This window comes from Protomyctophum parallelum, assembly GCF_964188405.1.
Source record: "Protomyctophum parallelum genome assembly, chromosome: 12".
NCBI classification, from domain to species: domain Eukaryota; kingdom Metazoa; phylum Chordata; class Actinopteri; order Myctophiformes; family Myctophidae; genus Protomyctophum; species Protomyctophum parallelum.
In genome coordinates, this window is record NC_139712.1 from 26,573,737 (window position 1) to 26,596,457 (window position 22,721).

The following is a 22,721-nucleotide window of genomic DNA, read 5'->3' on the forward strand; positions in this document are numbered from 1 at the left end:
TGAATGGGATAGTGCAATGAAGTGCATGAACGCAATATCCATGACATTTAGGAGAGTTTTCTTTCTCTCGAAGGGGTGGATTTTGAACACAAAGACGCTGCAAGAATGCAGTTCTGCTAGCTTTCAGCACAATATGATACTTTCACAGAATATTTGGAAAACTCAACCCCTAAGGGTGTTTCACAAAGATATGGATTTGTGGGTCTATCAAATTTCCAGACTCCATTCAGGTCAAGTGTTTATTCGGTGGATTTCCCTTCTGATCGAAGATAGTCCATGTTGGGCTTACGGGATAAAGTACTCGAGCTAGAAGGAGCAGGGTGGGCCGGTGGGCACGACTCGCATGATGTTATCTCATATCAAAATATATACAATCGAGGAACTGCGTATGCATATCAGCAAAGTCATGGCAGTACAAATAACTGTAGTGCTTGCATTTTGATCTTGTTTTAGTTGGTAACAACATTTATATCTCACGTTGTGTTATCACTGGGATTTTGATGATACTATGTGTAATGTTATATAATCTTTATTTCAGACAATAGTCCATATCACATAAGATCAACGTACAAAAAACCAAAAAGACAAACAAATGGAAAAAGGATAAAAGCGAGCAGTTAATACAATACAAAGTACAGTAGTCACAGTAGTGCATATACAAGCACTGACCTACCTAATCAGCAGCAGGCTGCTGAGCCAGTGCTTGCGCAGCTGGACGTGACCCGGTAACAGCTCTTCACAGGGTTCGTTAGTGCCTCTATGATGCTGTTACTAGACACCTCCAGACGTTGCATACATTTGTACATCAGATTTCTTAATAAGGCATCACATGTGGGCACACCAACAGAGGTAAACAACTGACTGGCACTGTGCCACCTAAGAACACGTATACAGAGGGGTGACATAAGATCTGAACAGTGCACTTAACATCTGCTGAGCACATAGAAAATGTCCTTAAAAGCATGTTGGCCTGAGCATATATTTTGCGACACTGTCGCTGGATGTCACTGTCATCCCTGAGATCCTCAGAGAGGATATGTCCAAGGTATTTTAATTCCTTGGACACAGCTAGAGTGGCATCTGCGAGACAAAATGCTGGAAAGGTGGATTTCCTGTCCTCTCTAGAACGAACGATCATGATACAACTTTTTTTGGCATTAAAGGTTATATCATGCTCTTTGCCATACTGTGAGCATATTTTCAGCAATTGTTGTAGCCCTGCACTATATGGGCTAAGTATGACCAGATCATCTGCGTATATTAGATGATTGATGACACCTTCCCCAACAATACAACCTGTTTTACAGTCATTTAGCTGCCTAGATAGGTCATCCATATACACATTAAATAGGAATTCGGGATAATACCCCATTGCCCACGTGAAATGGGGTGGAGACAGCATTATCCCATTTTACCTGGAACGTTTGCTGGGCATACCAATACATAAGAATCCTGACTATGTAGTTGGGGACACTTCTAGCAATAAGTTTCCTGAATAGTTTCTCATGGTTGATTTTATCAAATGCTTTTGAGAGGTCTATAAAACATAAAAATACAGAGGATTTATTACTTTCATACTTAGCAATCAACTCCTTTAGAGCATAGATACAGAGGTCTGTACTGTGTTTTTTCTTAAAACCAAACTGATTGTCAGTAGTTAAAACATACATTTCAATCCTGGTTAAAATTTTTCTTTCTAGCACCTTTGATAGGATACTGGCGAGGGCAATGGGCCTGTAATTGTCCATGCTGTTTAACATCCCAGCCTTATCTTTAAGGACCGGGACCAGTAAAACAGACAGGATTAAATTAGGGAGGACACCATGCACCATGAAACCAGTGAAGCACATGGATAGCAGTGGACTCAGTCTATTGCTGGCATACTTGAGATGCTCAGCAGTGATATGGTCCAGGCCACAGGCTTTGTTATTAACAAGTAGGCTAACGGCATCAGATATCTCACTTGACCTAATAACCATATTACTGTCAAGATCGATATTGTCAACGACAACAACATTACTTTTGACACCATTTGACGCCATACTTGGGCAATTCCGTCTGCGCCACAGCCCCCCTCAATGTCTGAAGGTAAAGGTGTTTTGTTGCTGTTCATAATACGGACCGCTTTCCAGAAGTCCATCTGGTTGTTAGTTTGAAGCTTTCTGGCTAGCGTATCAGCTCTAATGGTGTTCTCATTGTTCTTAATATGCCGGAGAGCATATTTGAACCTGGCATTGGTTTGTTTTTTATGTTCGAACACATCCCCCTGTCTTGGCCTACCTGCATGATTCCAGTGTTTAAATGCTTCTCTAGCTGCAGCATGATGTTCAGCCACACACTCGTTCCACCCAGGTTTAATATTAAAACCCTGTTTCTGTCTACAAAATGGCTCACTAGCAGCATTTAGAGCTGTTGTGATGTTATCATAAAAATTACAAAGGTCAGCAGCATGATGTGTGTCTGTGCAATTCATATTTAAACACCTTAAGGCATCACTTGGCAAAACAATATTCTTTAATAAACTGTCAGTTAGGACAGAATATCTGTCAATATCCTCCTCAGATAGCTTAGACCAGTCTAGTTTCCCTGTGCTAGTAGTGGCAGCCAGTAGGGGCACATTTTCAACATTTAAAGTCATAGCTATAGGTACACTATGTGGTCTGAGGTGGCCAGTCCATAGCAAATCTCAAGTTTTCCCAGAGAGGCATGGGCATCTGCTGTGCACACACAATGGTCGAGCCACGATGTAGTGTGCCATGCTTCGCTCACATAAGTAAAACTATTATCTGGTAAAAATAATTTGCTAGATAACATTACATTATTTTCATTACAGAAATGAATCAGGTGTTTTCCAAAAAGAGATTTTCTATCTGAGATATCAGAATTAAAATCTCCAGTGATTGTCCTCAATAAAAGACTGAATAAAGGCTAGTCTGTTCAGGAATTCATCCTCAAACTGATAGGATTCATAAGGTGTATATATGTTTAAAATTGTAATCTTCTTGCCATTAAAATGTATGTCTAATCCAATGGCCCAATCAACATTTAGTCTTCTTACTTTCACCAACGGGTCATATTCGGGGTGTATGACTTTCATCCGACGGAGCATTGGTCCGAACGACAACCTACCTCCTCCCTCACCCTAACCCTAACCTCCCCCGGGGCAGACACCTAAACCTAACCGCAACCCTCTCCCGACCCGCAGCGCACCTCGGAGCATTGCTCCTTCGGAGCAATGCTCTGTCGGATGATAGGACGCCTCCCCATATTCGCGGTTCCAGAGGATAGCCAGGCCCCAGCGATTCTACCTTTAACCAGTTTGGTGCTGAGGTCAGTGGTGTATTCACCAGCGCCATGGAAGTCATTGTGTACTGTATTTAACTTGTCCAAATCTTGTTTGGCAAGCCAAGTCTCTTGGAGGCACAAGATGTCACACTCGTTCAACAATGTGTCAACAGTCAAACGTCTTACTTTATCTGCAGCACTATGCCCCACACGCAGGCCACGTACATTATACAGTATGATACAACACGCATGATGTTAGATGTTGTTCCCTAGCAGGGCTCTACTGGTCGAGCGTATTGGATCCGTCAGAACGGGCGGTCGTTGACTGTAGTGCAAATGCTGTTTCCCCAGCATGTACGGTAGGCAGCAACACAGGTACAGTTGGAGCTGGAGTTTCCCCCGGCTCCACCCGACCCCCCCCCCCCCCCCCCCCAAATTTTGTTGCAAAGACACTCACCATTTTAGTTGTGATGACTTTTATATGACCAGCAGAACTGGTTCCAGTGATGCCTGTCTTATTACGCTCTAATTTTACCCGGCTGGCCGGGCTGAGGTTTACGTTGGTGTAGAGAAGCAAAGCTCGCTGCAGGCACCGACTTTAATCGTCCCCCTTCCTAACATAGTTAGTGCAGCGTTGATTTGTATTGGGACATACTCAGTGCCTTTTTAGCAGCTTCTATCCGTTCCGAGGTGAAACTGCTCGTCGCCAGCAACACAATCTCATCGTGACTCAAAGTTCTCATTTTTATCACGATGAAGTTTAGTAGCTCATCTTCAACTATTACTCTTCCATCAGTACTAGTAGTATAAATCTCCGGTTTAAGTCTGGAAAACGTTCCCGCAGCAGCAAGCGAGCTACCAGACGCCGCAGCAGCACCAGACGCCATGTCACCAGCCCGGCTGTCACCAGCCTGTCACCAGCCTCACATAGCCTAAATCGTCTGAGCTGCTCCAGTGCCTTCTTTTTCGAAGGTTAAATCAGTGTTATCACTGGCATACCATGAATGCCCCTTACACAAAGGAAAGGGGCATTCAAATAATACTAATAATAATCGCTTGAAGCCTATAATGAATTGCATTTTTATAGTACTCAAAGCGCTTTACAATGGTTCATTCATTCATTCATACATTGGGAGGTGAAGCGGCGAACAGTCGACGCCAGCGTCCTCACTTCCCACATTCACATGTGCTAATAAGCCAGAACGGCTGATTCGGTCTGGCTTATTAGCCAGACTGACATTCACACACCAATAGTCTTTGGTCTGAAACTTTATTTAAGTTTGAGTCATATTTTAGTCACCAGGAATGCTCCAGTGTTAGTCTAGTTTTAGTCGACTAAGTGTCATGCGATTTTAGTCGACTAAATCTACAGTTGATTTAGTCCACTGAAATGTATTTTGGTGGGCCTTGATGCCGTCGTAATGACAGATTGTACACTTGCTGAAAATAGCCGATATACAAGCTCGAGCTTGTAGATCTGCTATTTTCAGCATGCAACCAAATTACTTATACTGGATCTCTTGTCCACTAGTCCCTTCCTAACATTTTAGTCTAGTTTGTATCTGTTGACGAAATTGTCAACAGATATTTAGTTTTAGTCATCATGGCTTAGTTTTAATTTAGTTTCCATTTAGTTTTCGTCAGTGAAAAAAGGTAGTCGACGAACATTTTTCGTCTTAGTTTTAGTCGACAAAAACAACACTGATGGGTCAAGGGTAGCTCAGTCGGTTTGCTGCTCAGGGCCCTTGTTTACTTTGGACCAAGCAGTCATGGGTTCCATGCTGGCCATCATCATCTCACTGTATGAGTAGCATTGGGTACATTGTATGTGTCTGTACACACGTGCACACACACACACACACACACACACACACGCACGCACGCACGCACGCACAGACAGACAGACAGACGTGTCCACAGAGATTACAGTGACGTGGGAACAAAGTCAAAGTCAGCAGCATCAGTGACAGACTGTCAGGCTGGGGGCATGGTGCTCTGTCTAGCCGATGCTTTTGGCAGTTGTTGCTTAGAGATGTGCACAAACAGTCTCGGCCTCATTACAGACCAGAGGCTCGCTTGCATCTGTCCTCGCTTATGTCCCCTTGATACCCATTAAAACCGGGAAAGCGTCTGTGTCATTTTATATTTTATATATATATATATATATATATATATATATGGTTAGGATGCCTCTCAGGCGTCTCCTTAGGGAGGTCCTTGAGGCACGTACGACTGGGAGGAGACCCCCCCCCCCCCCCCCCCCCGGGGCAGACCAAGGCGCAGTTGGAGGAAACGCATCGACTCATTGGCCTTGGAACGTCTCGGGATCCCCCCAGGAGGAAGTCAGTTCAAGTCACTAATGTTGCTCTGGAGAGGGAAGTCTGGAGCTCTCTCGGAATATTGGGTACCGGAGGTATAGTCGGATTCATGGGTGTCGAATCACAGCAGCATTCCTAAGTTGAGGCTGGTCGGTACAGATTTTCTGCCCATGTCATCTTGTAGTGTGGAAGGTTACAGATCCAATCCGTCACAGATAGGCTCCATCAGGGCCAGCCTGGATTTAAAATCTGGACGATTATGTCACTATACTAGCCTTGGCACCCAGGCTTTAATTTTCCTTCGGCACAAAAACATGAAAGCCTGGAGGAACGCATTGGCTGCTCTGGTCTAGAAGTGGGAGTCAACCCTTCCGGTTGGGCGTCGCTCCAAATGATGTGACGTAGCGCTGCACTTGGGGTGGGGGGGGGGGCATTGCAGACAATCAGAAATCAGCAGAGAGAGTGATCGACGTTTGCTCTACTGTATGCCAAATTGAAGTGGACTCGGCCCCAGACTTATTTTTTCTCTCCCTGGAAATAAGAACGCCTGGGTTTCCGAGGCTAAGCGGCAATTAAGTGACACCACCGCGTTTAAAGACAAACAAAACGGCACAACAAACGGCACAGCCGTATAGGGCATCTCTTGTCTTATTTACGACTGTAAGCCTACATAATAAATCAGAAGCGGTGCAGTCAGATGGGTGAGAACAGTATAGGCAGGGCGCGGCCGCTGGGATGAGGGACGAGCGTTGAATGTTATAGCGTTAGCCGCGGCGTAAACAGCTTGGGCGGGAGGACAAAGGATTTTGAGTCACAAATGTGTTTACTCCATCCACCGGGGCCGTGACCATAAACCACAGGCCTCACAATGCGTGCAGACATTTCAAACGTATATAAATTATGTGTCCCCGCAATGACTTTTTTAACCCATTTTTTGGCGGGAACCCCTTTTTGGTGTTTTCAAGCATTCTGTTATACGTTACGTCAAAAATAGCAGATCTACAAGCTCGAGTGCCGCGCTACGAGCTGGTAGATCTGCTATTTTTTAAACAATCGTGCAAATCTTCGAATATATATTATTTCAGAGCGAACGTTTTTAACTCAGATATTTGCTTTCTGGGCGGGGGTCCCTGGAACTATACATATTTTGAGATGGGGGGGGGGGGGGTCCGCGGCCAATGAAATATAACTCCGGTGCTCCTTGACATGAAATAGTTTGAGAACCACTACTGACATTAGAAACATAGGTTTTTCAGAAAACTGTCAGGATTTAGAAAACAGTCAGAGATGCTTTTTTTTTGGTGTGTTTTGATAACGTGCATGCATGGTGGACGCCTCGCTATGTAATCCTGTAGTAAAATCTCGAGGGTGGATGTCATTCTGAGAATGTCCATTTGGTTCCATTATGCTTTTGTATACATCTGTAAATTGTACCTCTGCTGTACACCCTTGAGTCATTACCGATACCGACTCCTATAGTCCTGGTCAAATATTGCTCTGTTACTACAAGTGAAGGTTGCTCTGTCGAATTTGTACTTGAGTTATAATGCTATAGTACTTTAAGTTATATACGTACTACGTGTGTGTGTGTGTGTGTGTGTGTGTGTGTGTGTGTGTGTGTGTGTGTGTGTGTGTGTGTGTGTGTGTGTGTGTGTGTGTGTGTGTGTGTGTGCGTGTGTGCGTGTGTGCGTGTGTGCGTGTGTGCGTGTGTGCGTGTGTGCGTGTGTGCGTGTGTGCGTGCGTGCGTGCGTGCGTGCGTGCGTGCGTGCGTGCGTGAGAGAGCGCTACTGTGCCTGCACAGTTGAATAGAAGTCCTCCGGTGTGCACGTGCATCTCCTGAGGCCACATAAACACAGGCCATGTAAACCCGACACACATGTTGGTGTCATCATCACCTACTTAACTCACTGAAGTACAGGAAGAAAGGGAAGTGTGTGCACGCCAGGGGTGGAAAAAGTACTCAATTGTTTTACTTAAGTAAAAGTATAAATACTGCAATGTAGATGTACTCCTTTACAAGTAAAGGCTTGAAGTGGTTAATGCATGTTTTCAAATGATAAGACATGATAATGATATAGTACTTTATTGTCAGTTCACACTGCAATTTGTCTTGCGACCCAGCAGCCAAGTATGCAGAACATATATACACACACATTTGACATAACACAAAGAACAAGACAATTTACATGCATAAAGACATGAAGACAAGAGCAATATCCACCGCTTAGATTACCCTGTGGCTACTACAACTCCTGATTAAGCCTCAAGGTCGACTGGTGGACAAAGGACTAGGGCTGGGTGCAATAACCGCAATACCGCCATACCGGTATCGGGTTCATTTTTTTTTATTACTTTTTTTTTTCTTTACTTTTTTTGTCCGTGCTGTTCTGGTTCTAGGCCTAAGTGCATATGGTGTGATATGAAATGAAAAGTGTATCATAATAAACAGTGAGGCTCAGTCAGTCTAATCATGCCAGCAACACAACAACACCAGAGCGGCCATTTTCCTTTTGAAAAGTAATTAAATCGCTCACATACGGCACAAAGCTGTACCAGCGTCCCAATTTAATGGTCCTCATTGTCTGTTTGGCCACAAACGGCGGCTCAAATGAGACGCAACCACTTTCTTTTTTTCCCTCGCCTGATTTTTCCAGCCATCATCATCGCCACCAAAGATGGTTTTATCCGCTGCTTACTCTTTCATTTCATGGGCCGTCTGTTTGAAACATGAAACACGTTTTCAGAGACTTTATAAAGTGGACCCTGGAACAGCTCCCTATACAGCTCACAAGGAGCTCCCAATTTTCTATTTTCTTCTTCTGTACTGTAGCAGACACCCCACCCCGACACACACACACACACACACACACACACACACACACACACACACACACACACACAAACGCAATACAAAGTGATAAGAGTGAAGGGGGTTGTGAGCTTTACAGCAATCAAAAGAAATTGACTGAAAAGCCATTTGGAATTGGAACGGAATGGAGTGCTTTGTCTGTGTAGCACTCACACACTTATACGCTTTTAAACACAGTTTCATTCCTCACAACCACAACAAATCCACATACAACAGGAGTGTCTGAACACGTCTGTCGGGCTTGAGCTTTGGTAGAACATTCAATATAAGAGCAGAGTCGTGTTGGGAATATTACCTTGGTACTATTGTAAGTAAGTGCTCGAGGTTATCTTGCGCATCTTGCCCGTTCTACACTGCAAAGACTCGAGGACTGCCGAACATGAGCCTCCCCTAAGCCGTTTCTACCATTGATAGATATTACATTTTCAGTCTGGATAGAACGCACAGCCAAAAAGCCCGGCATGTAATTGCATTGTCTCCCTAGGGGTGTATTTGGTCACCATTTAGCTAAGAATGTGTTTCACATTCACATGCTGTTACCAATTAACCTGGTAAACAACAGTACAATCCTATAGTCTGCTGGTGGCCTGGTTGGTTTTAAAGGGCCACTATCCAGCCCCACTGCATAGTGAGGAAGATGGGTCTTTACTCTTGTAAAAGATGGAGTGCCACCATTTTTGTATTTTTCCAGTTTTTCATGTGTATGAGGTGACAGTACTTCATTAGACACCCTGGAGTTGTTTTTATGTGCAATGGTGTATTAACTTTGTATTTAGGGTTTCTTCCTGGAGGCTGAACCCTTGACAGTCAAACGGGCCAATGAAGTAAACAGTAATTTAGTGACACCACACTATCAGCCCCTCCCCTAACCCCTCCCCCTTTATCATACAACTACAGCTGTGGGTGCGGCTTCAGTTCAGGTGGATCACCACCCATCACCACCCACCAGGCAAAACAGGCATACTTAATGAACTGGTGGGCGTGTCCACATAACAGCGTGATTTTAACAAATACTGTACACTTTTTGGAAAAAGTTCTTCCCCCTTATATTGTAATAATACCTGATGATCATGTTTTAGGGTGGAAAAAAATGGTGGCACTCCATCTTTAAGTAAAATCACATACAAGTAGCATGTGCTTAAATTCACATTTAGATTTTTTTTCCAGATGTCAAGAATTTCTGAGATGGGCAAAGATAATCAACTTCAAAATAAAAATAAAAGGGTCAAAATGACCTCTCAGACATGCATGTGCTGCCGGGTGGGACTCAACCATTGACGGAGTATACATTGGGGTCCGTATAGATACGGACATGGGAAAGAAATAATTAAAGGAGCTGTGCGGGCTGAAAACCAAAGCAGTCTGAGCCATTTAACGCCATCTAGTGGCGGCAGGGAAGTTAAGATACTGTAGATGCCACAGTACAAAAACATGCATACATAAACATGCAAGTATAGTGGATATAAAGTATATCATTATACTGCATTATTATTCCCGTGACAGGACAACTAATAATCCACTGTAATAAGGCCATGGTAAGGTGTAACTTAGTCTTCTGCAAAATAGGTTTAAAATAATATTAATTCTAAAATCACGTGCCCAGAAGAAAAATAGTTCCAACAAATGGTTTAAACCAAGCATGATAGGTGATGTGTGTTTCTCAGCTAGCCAGCAGGCAGACAGAAGGGGTCACCCAGATGGCCAGCCACGACTGTGATATCTCTGTGCATTCACCTGAAGCCACCTAATTCTGTCACATCGAGTCTTCGATGACGTCACAAAGCCAATATAGTGAATTATTATCATTGTTTTTATTGCTTGTAGTATTACTATTAGAGTGTGTGTGTATAATCTTGGGGGACTTAAACACTGTACTGTGTACTCCCTTGGGCTCTCAGAGACGTGTGCATGGAGATACAAACTGCAGACACACACACACATGCACGCACGCGCACACGCGTGCACACACACGCACGCACGCGAGGATATATTCATAACGGAGACATATTTATTTATATTGGTTTGACAGATTTAAGTGTAGGTCTCACAATGGAACAGCAATATACTCCTACCTTTATGAATCAGTAAAGCATTGTATGGCTGGGAAAGGACCTCTTTAGTCTGACCTTATTGTATGCTGGTACACCATATCTCCTTCCTGAAGATAGCAACCTATATTCTCCATACAACACATGCTTAATATTAGAGGTGATATTCCTTGCTAACCTCAAATTAAAAAGAAATCTAAATTAAAATCTCCAAAGTAACTAGTAACTGGAGTTTTCAAATAATTGTAGTGGAGTAAACATTTTGGGATGAGATGTAGAAGTAGAAGTAAAAGTACTGGAAATTGGACATACTCAAGTACAAATACCTCAAAATTGTACTTAAGTAAAAGTACTAAGTTACTTCACAACACCGTGAGAAAGGCACCAAAGAGAGAGATTGCACAACAGCAGCATGCATGCATGCAGCAGCCATTCATTAGACCATGTATGCAGCCTCGTTTTGGCTCTGGAGGAAAGTTCACGAGGTCACTGTCTGATAGGGTGAGAGGGGCCATGCTGTGTTTTGCACTGCCAGACATATAAAGCCCACAGCTATAGCTATAGGCTGCGCCGTTGTTTTCAATGCCGTGCAGTGACACGAAGGTCAGAATCAGATTAATCTCTTTATTTTCACATCACAGTTCAAGTAAATTGGTCGGTAGAAATTCATTTCCGTGCATAGTTCCCATTGTGTTATTTATTCCAAGAAAGGGAAGAACTTGAAGCTCGTTCCACACACAGCACACTCTGTTTCTCTTACCTAAACTTGCTATTATGCTAAAGATGCAAAGCTACAAGCTGCCTTCCTTTCTTTCTTTCTTTTCTCACTTTGGTCTGTTGGGGTCATGCAGTCACAGTAAGGTGGGGGGGGAGCGAGAGAGAGAGCTGGTTAGTAGGGGCCATACTGTATATCACCCGATGGGGCTTTAATACCACTTTACACTCATATTGTGCAGCTCTATAGTGCCACACTGTGTGCTTTCTCCAAGGCACTGTGGATGTGTAGGCTACGACGTGCGTGTGCATGCATGCGCGCAAAGCCATTTGTCTCCATTGCCAGCCGAGCAGCTCAGCTCGCTGACAATCCACAGCACTGGTCTGCATTGTCAAGGTAATGGTGTTCCATTTATTGTATTCTGCTGTTAGTCCCCCTGACATCATCTCCACCGGCCTTCCACGCCGGGAGGCACACATTAGGATTTTACCATGCGTGCGTGCGTGCATGCGTGCGTGCGTGCGTGTGGCATGCAGCATGGCTGTGTGCACGGCCAATTCGCAAACTGCTGGACCGATCAGTGTCAAGCTTTTCGGCACACCGACTGACAGTAAGCCAAATCTGTCATAACAGCCTCGTCGTGGCTCTATACAGTATACCATGCCAGCCTTCTCTCAATGTTTTGGCCATGTGACAATGACCGTCAAAGATTGTGATGGTCCATTTGGTTTTTTTCTGCTTTGTCTTCCAAAATTAGTGGTATAGGGCAGGGGTTCTCAACGTTTTTGGCTGGGGACCCCTGGAAATGCTTTGGCCGTGTCTCGCAACCCCCGCCCCGAAACCATGCATTGGCTATATGTGTACTATGTAAACTCTTAATTTCCATTTTCCAGCCAATCAGTTGGGACCCCCCCAAGGGGTTGAGACCCCCTGGTATAGGGCATTATTTCTTACAAAAACAATATGAATTACAAAAAACATATGAATATGAATGCAACATCTAATCAATCCTAAATAGGAATCACATGCTACAACTGCCAGTCTATACAAAGGACATCTCCAAAAGTGCATAAACGTCTGCCCACAGGGGGTTCCACACAGCTTCCTCAATTCCTGACGGCTGCAACCCGTGCTTCACACAGCCCTATAGGCAACCCGACCTGGAGGAGATATGTGCTCCATGGGGTCACTGCAGCTGTGAGCAGCAGGCATGCAAAATTGTTTGCTGTACAATGCTGTGTTCTGGAATAGCAAGCCGTTGTTGGCTGAGATGCACGAAGCTTTGAGGCAACAGGCCTCTTTTTTTTCGTGTTTAAATGTGTTTGTCACTTCTATGTGTCTCTTTAACAACAGATTGACAATTCAAATCGGAATTATGGATTTTCTGAACAGCAAAAGACACATGGACATCTGTTTTCCAAAGATGTGCCTCAGTCTGTGAATTACTCTTTTATTATTATTTTACAAAATGTTATTGTTATTTCAGTTTTTTGTTATGTAATTAATTTTAGTTAACTATAATAACCACAGTCTCTCTATCTCTCTCTCTCTCTCTGTGTGTGTGTAGGCATGGCTGCAGAGGTACGGCTACCTCCCCCCCACAGATCCCAGGATGGGCTTGCTGCGCTCGGCTCGGGCCATGCAGTCCGCTATCGCTGCTATGCAGCGGCACTATGGCCTCAACGTCACCGGGAGCCTCGACCACAGCACCACAGAGTAAGTCACTGCCTCCACCACAGCAACACAAAGTGGGTGCTGCCACACTATCAAAAGAGCCGCGCACGTTTTCGGCTGCGCACAGCTTCAAAACTGGGTATTTAGACAGCTGGTGGATGGAAAAAAAGCTCCACTTCCGCGGACGACTTGCGCGACGGACAGATTCCCGGAAGCGCTCTCCTCCGTGTCAATCGTCCATGGAGGTGGAGCTTAATTCCCATCCACCAGCTGTCTAAAAACCAGCTGCGCACACGCATCACAGCTTATTCTGTCCGCAGCGCAAAACCGTTTTGCGCTTAGGTGTGGAAACGGGGAGTAAGTCACTGCCTCCACCACAACACCACAGAGTAAGTCACTGCCTCCACCACAACACCACAGAGTAAGTCACTGCATCTACCACAACACCACAGAGTAAGTCACTGCCTCCACCACAACACCACAGAGTAAGTCACTGCCTTCACCACAACACCACAGAGTAAGTCACTGCCTCCACCACAACACCACAGAGTAAGTCACTGCCTCCACCACAGCACCACAGAGTAAGTCACTGCCTCCACCACAGCACCACAGAGTAAGTCACTGCCTCCACCACAACACCACAGAGTAAGTCACTGCCTCCACCACAACACCACAGAGTAAGTCACTGCCTCCACCACAGCACCACAGAGTAAGTCACTGCCTCCACCACAACACCACAGAGTAAGTCACTGCCTTCACCACAACACCACAGAGTAAGTCACTGCCTCCACCACAACACCACAGAGTAAGTCACTGCCTCCACCACAACACCACAGAGTAAGTCACTGCCTCCACCACAGCACCACAGAGTAAGTCACTGCCTCCACCACAACACCACAGAGTAAGTCACTGCCTCCACCACAGCACCACAGAGTAAGTCACTGCCTCCACCACAACACCACAGAGTAGGTCACTGCATGCCTCCACCACAGCACCACAGAGTAAGTCACTGCATGCCTCCACCACAACACCACAGAGTAAGTCACTGCCTCCACCACAACACCACAGAGTAAGTCACTGCCTCCACCACAACACCACAGAGTAAGTCACTGCCTCCACCACAGCACCACAGAGTAAGTCACTGCCTCCACCACAACACCACAGAGTAAGTCACTGCCTCCACCACAGCACCACAGAGTAAGTCACTGCCTCCACCACAACACCACAGAGTAAGTCACTGCATGTTTCCACCACAGCACCACAGAGTAAGTCACTGCCTCCACCACAACACCACAGAGTAAGTCACTGCCTCCACCACAACACCACAGAGTAAGTCACTGCCTCCACCACAACACCACAGAGTTTAAGTCACTGCCTCCACCACAACACCACAGAGTTTAAGTCACTGCCTCCACCACAGCACCACAGAGTAAGTCACTGCCTCCACCACAACACCACAGAGTAAGTCACTGCATGTTTCCACCACAGCACCACAGAGTAAGTCACTGCCTCCACCACAACACCACAGAGTAAGTCACTGCCTCCACCACAACACCACAGAGTAAGTCACTGCCTCCACCACAACACCACAGAGTTTAAGTCACTGCCTCCACCACAACACCACAGAGTTTAAGTCACTGCCTCCACCACAACACCACAGAGTCACTGGTTGACTAGCAACCCTTTTTCACACATTGACAGCCAGCATTGTTTCAGTCTGTGTCCACTCCAGTGCCGAAGGTATTGTCACGGAGGTGCCTTATCCAAGGTAGTGCTGCGTGATTCTTGCTCAAATGTGAATCTCGATTTTTCTTTTCCTCCACAAGAATTGAGATCACAATTCTCACTTTATTTTTTATTTTTTTTGAATATATTTGTCTGTAGTCTGTAGTTGCTGAACAATACTATAAAATGTGGCACCTGGAGCCTCCGCCAAAGTGCTGTGGCTTTAAACAGAAAACATCAAAGTGCTTGACTTAAATCTCTCTTAAAGTCTCTCTCTTGTAGCAAAAACATAAGAGTAACTAAAATGTATTGGACAGCCAACTACTGCTGCACGATTCTTGGTCAAATTTAGAAATTGACATTGCGGAGGAGTCTGAATCTATAGATTGCAATCTTTTTTCGATTATTGTGCAGCACTAATCTAATGGGGGAAAAATGACCCCTGGGCCTTAACCCATTTTGGGTGGGAACCCCTTTTGGTGTTTTAAGGATTATGTTATACTTTAGCTATTGAAAAATAACAGATCTACTGTATAAGCTCATAGCGCAGCACCGAGTGCCGCACTACGAGCTTGTAGGTCTGCTATTTTCTAAAAATCGTGAAAATGCGGTCGGCGGCCAATTACATATATGTTTGGGGGTCCTTGACATGAAAATGTTTGAGAACGACTGATATAGATACTGTACATAGGGTTTTTCAGAAAACTGTTAGGATTCAGAAGCCTTTTTCTTTTTTTAGAATCGTCCTCAAGTCAAAATGGGTTAACCAGAGTTAGCTCGCGGATAAGCAATCCTATCGCGGTAGGATCACGGGCCACCCGAGGCTGAAAATAAAGCTTGTTTTGATTAGAATCCGAATCTGGGAACTACAAGACCTGTAAGGGTCTTATTTTGGACCGCTGGGCCTGGTGGTCCTGGTGGTCCGCCCCCCCCCCTCGGGGCCCGACGTTGTTGAGAAACAGTCACCACTTCATGTTATGGATGTTTTTGTTTTTGTCTTACTGTCCTATTGCATTGTTTCACACAGACCACAATAACACTGGCAGGAAGTGAAGAGCCATCTATATTTACCACTTGGTTTTAGCCCTTTATGGTTAAAGGGCTAAAACCAGGTGACACCATTTAAATCATTTTAGGGTCAAGTTGCTTTAAATTTGTTTTGAGGTGCACAAAGGCCACATAACGCCACGGGCAGGAAGGCAATGATTGAATATCTATAGAAACCACTGAGTTAAAAGTTCATACTGTACAGAAAAAACTAAGGGTGGGGGGGGGATGCATTGGTCGGCCCGGTGTGTCAAGTGGCTAGCCCAGGCCAGAACACTATCTAATAGAAGAGTTACGATATTGAGGGGGCAGAAACCGAGCGTTCGAGCGCTGCTCACGCAGCCTGGAGAGGGACAAGCTGGAGTTTGAAATACTTTACATTGTTTTCAACAAGGGCGGCGCAAATGAGAGCTATTTTCAGCATGTGTGCAACATGCCAACTGTTTTAAAAGTATTGTACAGTGACAACTAAAGTCTCTGTAATGTTTATGTTGTACGATTACTACAAAACAATCTAAAATAAAGGGATCTAAGATCATTAAAGCTGGGCTGTTGCCTGGGTCCAATGCATTTCGTCCTACTTCCGGTCCAGGACTTGTCCCTATATTTGTTGTAACTTGTCCCCATTCTCAATAGAAGCCTATGTAGGAGAGCCGCCATTGGACTGAATCCCCATGAAGTGAACAGAGTATTCGTAACTTTTTCTTACTCTATGGCTCTGGTCCAGGCCCGGTTCTGGTCTGGATAAGAATATCCTCTGCTGAGTAAAGCAAGCATTTGGAGCATCTTGTTTGGGAACCACTGTTCTATAACACTGGGTCGGGACCCATTTGTGGGTCCCTTCATGTTTTGTTTCCCACATTTTGTTTTTAATTATTATTTAAAAACATTCCCCAAAAAGCAACATTCTTTATGAATTCATTTTTTCCCCCTGTAATTTAATTAAGAAATAAAAGTCAAATCTAAGAAATTGTCTGGAGTGAGGTATCTGACTGTACTGCACCTTGGGGGGTATGACGGGCACGGCCTTGGCCTGGCACGTCTTTATCATGTACGCCGTCCTCACCGACGCCACGCTGACCGGCGGCGCAGAGTTCCGGCGCAGCGGCGCCTGTCGGTCGCCCAGGAACAGCTCCAGCTCCGGGGGAAGGCCGCCGCCGCCGGTGCCGGTCCCAGACGGGGTCAGCGAGCCTCGCTGGCAGGAGGTGAGGTTGGAGCGATTGTGGCTTTGTTGGTTGGAGATGTCTCGGATGCATCTGTGGCCCAAGTCCAAGTTGAGGGAAGTCGGCCTGTGTTTGGCCATCGGGCAGCTCTCTGGTCTTCTCTCGGAGGGAGACGCCGCCTCGTGAGACGCCTGTCTGTGAAATCTCTGCGACGATGACGCCAGCATAGGTTTCAGCTTGGCCGCGTGCGTCTGTGTGGCGTTACTGGCCGTCGCTCCGAGTCTGGTGGGTAAGGGCTGCGAAGGGGTCCCTTTAATCTCAGGTTTCCCACCGGAAGCGAGCCAATTGCTTCCCGACACCAGTTCTGTACCCTTAGCAGGACATGGTTTGTAAGGTTCTTTGTTGCATTTCGATGAGGGGAGCGAGGTGCTTCCCTCCTTTGAGCTCAGACCTTCCGCCGCGAGCACATTAGCAACAATTCACTTAATTGTAGATCGGCTCCCAAGAGGTTTGGGAACCTGCACTGCTCTAGAATAACAAGCTGCTCCAAAGGCACAACAACCTGGCCATGTGACGACACCACCTGGCCCGGTGTCATGTGCTCCGCTGGACATTGCAGAGGATTCATTTCCTCATGGCAGCAGCAGACACCAAAGTGTTCCTGTCACGCAGCCCTTTTTTTTTACGTGGCATCAAAGCAAGCCTTTTTTCTTTTTTGCAGACACCACAGCGTTGTTATCAGATCAAACGCTTCTAAATGAGTTTTCGTGCTTGGGTGTAGCGTGACGGTATGACGGCGAGCCGTGTTTTTCTGCTCCTCTGTGATATACGTCCCACCACCATGAGAACCATGATTCCTGGCTGAGGTTTCATTCAGACTCGCACTCACAAGCAGTGGTGGAACTAAGTGCATTTATTTAAGCAATTTGCACCCATTTAGACCTGAGGACGATTCGACAAAATGCCTTCTAAATTCTGACAGTTGTCTGAAAAACAAGAAAAATAATGTCAGTCGTTCTCAAACAATTTCATGTCAAGGACTTCCAAAAATATATGTAACTAGAAAAAGTGCCCTTCTGGGCACAGGTCTCCACCAGGTTATCCACAGATCCGTGCAGTTAGAGGTAAAATCACTTTTCGGCCAGTTATAGCGCCACCTTGAGGTTGAGTTGAAATTGTTCATGTGGCATTTTGTCCTCGGCCTAGTGGGAATGTGGGTGCACAATTTCACGGAAATCACGCGATGTGTTCATGATTTGCAGCATTTTGTTTGAAACTGAGCACTCCTGTGAAATTTGGAAGCCAATCTTAACCAATCAGGATGGAGTGTGAGAAATCTGAAAGACCGGTTTGGTTGAATGGCTCTAGAGAGACTGTGTACCAATTTGCGTGATGTTTGGACAAAATCTGTAGGTGTGCTGTGCAAAAACTTGTTTTGCACAAAGCGGCCTCCTGGTGGCGCTATAACAGGCCGTTCTGGAAGGTTTGGGGCAGAGGTTCATCGTTGGCATCCAGGGAGTGTGTGTGGAAAATTTGGCATCGACCGGGTTAACGGTGGCCGAGATTAGCTGCTAACGGACACACACACACACACACGGACACGCAGACGGACGGAGTGCAAAACATACTCTCTCCCCATGCCTTCGGCCTGGTGGAGACAATTAGCGCGGCACCGAGTGCTGCCCTATGAGCTTGTAGATCTGCTATTTTTCAATAGCTAAAGTATAACATGACGCTTTAAACACCAACAGGGGTTCCCGTTCAGAATGGGTTAAGCAATGCACTTTCCTAGGGTTTTTATGTGGGTAATATGTGTTTTTTATTTTTTTATTTTTTTATATTTTAGTATTTCAAAGTGTCCATGATGTCATGGATACTGGGCTCACTTCCTTCCTGTACTACAATTCCCATAATGCTTTAGTGCACAGTGGATAGGGGGATTATAGACATATAAACGTAGACGCCCTTTCCGGCTCTGGAGCGTATGTGCTCAAGGGAGGGAAAAATATTCCTGAGATTCCTTGCGAAGCCCCGCGGAAGCATGAGCATGCGTCACAGAGCGCATGTTCGGGTCTGTAAGTCCCGGAAAAGATGCACTGTGATTGGCCAGTAATCACTTGAGTGGCAGCGTGACGTAACGTGCCTTCCACACTTCCGGTGTACTTCCTCTCCCAGTGTAAATTCTTCCTTCAACACGCTCCAACGAACTGCAGGGGCCAATGAGGCATCTATTTTTTTTATATCTATGAGGGGAGGGAAGGAAGGAAGTGAGGCCAGTGTCCATGACATCATGGACTCTTTGAAATACTAAAACATCTAAAAACATATATTACTCGCATAAAAACCACAGGAAAGTGTTTCTTGTCTCCCAAACGTATCATTCAAATAAGATGTGGTTACAAAAGGGGTGAAGTGTCCCTTTAACCCATTCTGGACGGGAACTCCTTAGCAGATCTACAAGCTCATCACAAGCTTGTAGATCTGCTATTTTTGAAAAATGTGTCGCAAATCTTTGAATATATATTCTTTCAGAGCCAACTTTTTTAACTCAAATTTGCTTCTGGGGGGTTCCTGGAACAACATATTTTCAGATGGGGGTCCGCAGCCAAATTCATATAATTCTGGGGGTCCTTGACATGAAAAAGGTTGAGCACCACTGACATAGAAACGTTTTTGGAAGTCATATTTTTAGAAACCCTAACCAAAACTCACGTGGTTTTATTTTTTCATAAAAATGTTAACTTCCTGTTGATTTTACTATTTGAAGATCCGGATCCACGGATCTCGTCCGGGTTTTCTTCCTAATAAATTTTAATGAAAAAATAAAACCACATGAGTTTTGGTGATGCTCTATACTCAATGAGGAGCATACTTTGAATTATCAATTTCTAATCACTGGAGCAATTATTTTTTATTTCTTGTCCACATTTGGAGTTGCATCATGGCAACGTAACTACACAAAAAAGTGGTCTTACCCTTTAAGTAAAAACTCTCTCTCTCTCTCTCTCTCTCTCTCTCTCTCTCTCTCTCTCTCTCTGCACGTGTGCTAACAGCTGGATGAGGAGACCCAGGTGTGGCGTTCCTGACCAGCTCGGTGGAGTGTCCAAGTTCAATGTCAGGAGAAGGCGCTACGCCCTCACAGGACAGAAGTGGCAGCACAAACATATCACATACAGGTGAGTGCAGCGTCCGCTAACACAAACATATATGATCACATAAAAAAACTAGAACTGCACTCTGTCGAGTGCATACTTGCTTGTTGCACACTAGTAGGCCATAAATGGCCAACTAGTGCGCAAGCAGAGCGCGCATGTAATCTTTTCGCCCGCTGTAAACTGCCAAATTTCAGTATCTCTGTGGAGGAACGTTTGAAATGATTAATGTTTAGATGTAATTATTTGCTACCTACTATACATGTAATCATTTAGTATTAAGTATGATTTTAGTTTCTATCTATATAAGAAATACTGTTTTATTGTTGTAGATATATTCTGGATCCATTTTTTGTTTTTCAGAGACAAATAAATCATTTATATGTGTTGAAAAAAAAAGGTATATAAACTGAATTAAAATATGTTATACAGTATACTTTTTCTGTAAACGGTGGAATCTCAATATCTCTGTGAAGGAACATTTGAAATGTGTAATTATTAGGTGTAACTATTTACTACCTATCTAATTTATGTATGTAAACGCTTATAAAAAAACGCTTATAAAAAAAAGTATATAAACTGAATTAAAAATGTAATTTTAATTTTAAATCTATTTCATGTTAGACTATAGTGATATTAATACTAAATCATGGTCAGAGTAATATGTGTCTCTAACTTCAATTTCTATAATAATACTTTCACATTTGTTAAAATATACATGATCTAAAATATTTCCGTAATCTGTAGTTGGATTTGTATTTAATTGTTTAAAGCCTAATTTTGACATGTAGGTCTTTATACTTCTTTCTATCTCAGTATTATGGTTTTCATTGAAATCTCCTATTATCAAAATTGCAGAAGTCGGAGATGATATGTACTGTATCATGTATTCGAGAAATGTGTTTAATTTTGAAAGGTCTGTTTTAGGTGATCTGTACATAAGAATGATATATAGATTTTTATCTTTTACATGTATACATATATGTTCTACTTTCTCTAATATCCTGCTTTCAGTTGGAATTCTTTCAATGGAAATATCTTCTTTTATAGCAAACATAACTCCCCCACCTATATCTTTTTCTCTGTCATTCCTCATTGTATTGTAATTCGTGTCCGTTGTTTTTAATTTAAAAGTAATGTTATTATTTTTCTTTAAGTGTGTTTCAGTAAAAGCTATTAGATCCAACATTTCGAGTTGGGAATCTGAGTTTATATCTTCTAAATGTGGTAGATAACCTCTGACGTTCAATAATCCAATATTTAATGAATGTTTTAATGGTAATTGAGTTATTTTACGTATATTAGGATTTTCAAGAGGTGATTGTCGTAATCGTATCATTTCTCTCTCTACATTCTTATCTACTTTGATCTTCGTAGGATTAAAGTCAAGTATATATAGATCTTTTATCCTTTTTACTCTGCTGAATGCTACATAGGCTTGTCCCGGGTTAAAATGTGAGCCCTTCATAGATACGACAATCTCTTGTATAGTTAAACCTTGGACCTTATGAATAGTTAATCCCCAAGCTAATGTCAACGGGAATTGAAATCTATTTGTTGATCCTGTTTTTCTGCCTCCATGGAAAATGATAGCTTCATGTCTGTAAATTGGAACTGCTTCTGGATATTTTTTATAGGTACTATTAGCCTTCGCATTAAGACCAACATATTTGTCTTGGAATTTAACGAGTATTACTGTAACATACGTGTTGTTTTTCCCAAAGTCAATATACTCAACAAATCCTCTGATACCGTTGACTAATCCATCAGATACCATTACATTAGTAGTCAACATCACTTGTGCACCAATTGCTATACTGAGTGTAGTTGGTAAACCTCCTGTTTGTGATAGTTTCCTATTTGTGCAATCCAGATCAAATAGTCGTGTGTCTTTATCTTTTCTACTATCTTCTGCCTTTATATGATAAATAGTAATATTCAATTTTTCAAGTTTGTAGTTATTGTGTTCATCGACAGATTTATTCTCTGCAAACACATGAAGTGCATCTTCTGGGTAATTATCAGCATTAGCATTTATTTCTCTTGATTGTAACTGTTGGATATCCTCATCTGTTATTTTTCCTTCTCTGACTCGATTCAACATTACAGCAAAGTTCAAATCATCTTTCTGGCGCATTACTTCATTAAGTTCCAACAATTTAAATGAATCCCATCCATTACCACATATATTTGCAATTGCATTACTTGTACCTTGAAAGATGTATTTTTGCATTACTGGTGGTAATTGGAATAGATCTCCAACAGCTAAAATAGTTACATTGCCAAATTGTTCTTGTACCTTTGAGCCATTTTCCATAACATTTGTGCCTTTAATTTGACTCAATCGTTTATGTACTTGGAGAAAAATGTCTGCACCAATCATAGAAATTTCATCTATAATTAATAATTGCAGATTTTGTAAGGAATTTTCTAGTAATGCTACTTTTTCTTGATTCAGTGGTAAGAAAGAATTTCCAAATCTCGATGATTTTAAAGATAAAGCTGAATGGAGTGTCACACCTCTAATATTGAAAGCTGCTATTCCCGTTGATGCCGTAATCATAGAAATAGTGTCATCAGGTTGTATGAAGTTGGCTGTTTTGAATAATCTCATGCAGTCGTAATGGATCAGTTTAATAAGATGACTCTTTCCTACCCCACCTGATCCAATAAGGAAGATGTGATATGGGACAGTTTTCTTTCCTTCCTTTAAATCAATAACTGT

The 22,721-nt window shown here is 43.5% G+C and overlaps 1 protein-coding gene across 1 annotated transcript in view; it reads left to right on the top strand.

Annotated features, from left to right (window-relative positions):
* The window catches only part of LOC310867800 (matrix metalloproteinase-16-like), a 110,866-nt gene that overhangs the window by 39,161 nt on the left and 48,984 nt on the right, over nucleotides 1-22,721 (top strand). Inside the window, exons 2-3 of the mRNA XM_083777935.1 lie at nucleotides 12,803-12,951; nucleotides 19,898-20,020. Coding sequence (XP_083634061.1) covers nucleotides 12,803-12,951; nucleotides 19,898-20,020 — 272 coding nt within the window. The remainder of the gene's footprint in view (nucleotides 1-12,802; nucleotides 12,952-19,897; nucleotides 20,021-22,721) is intronic.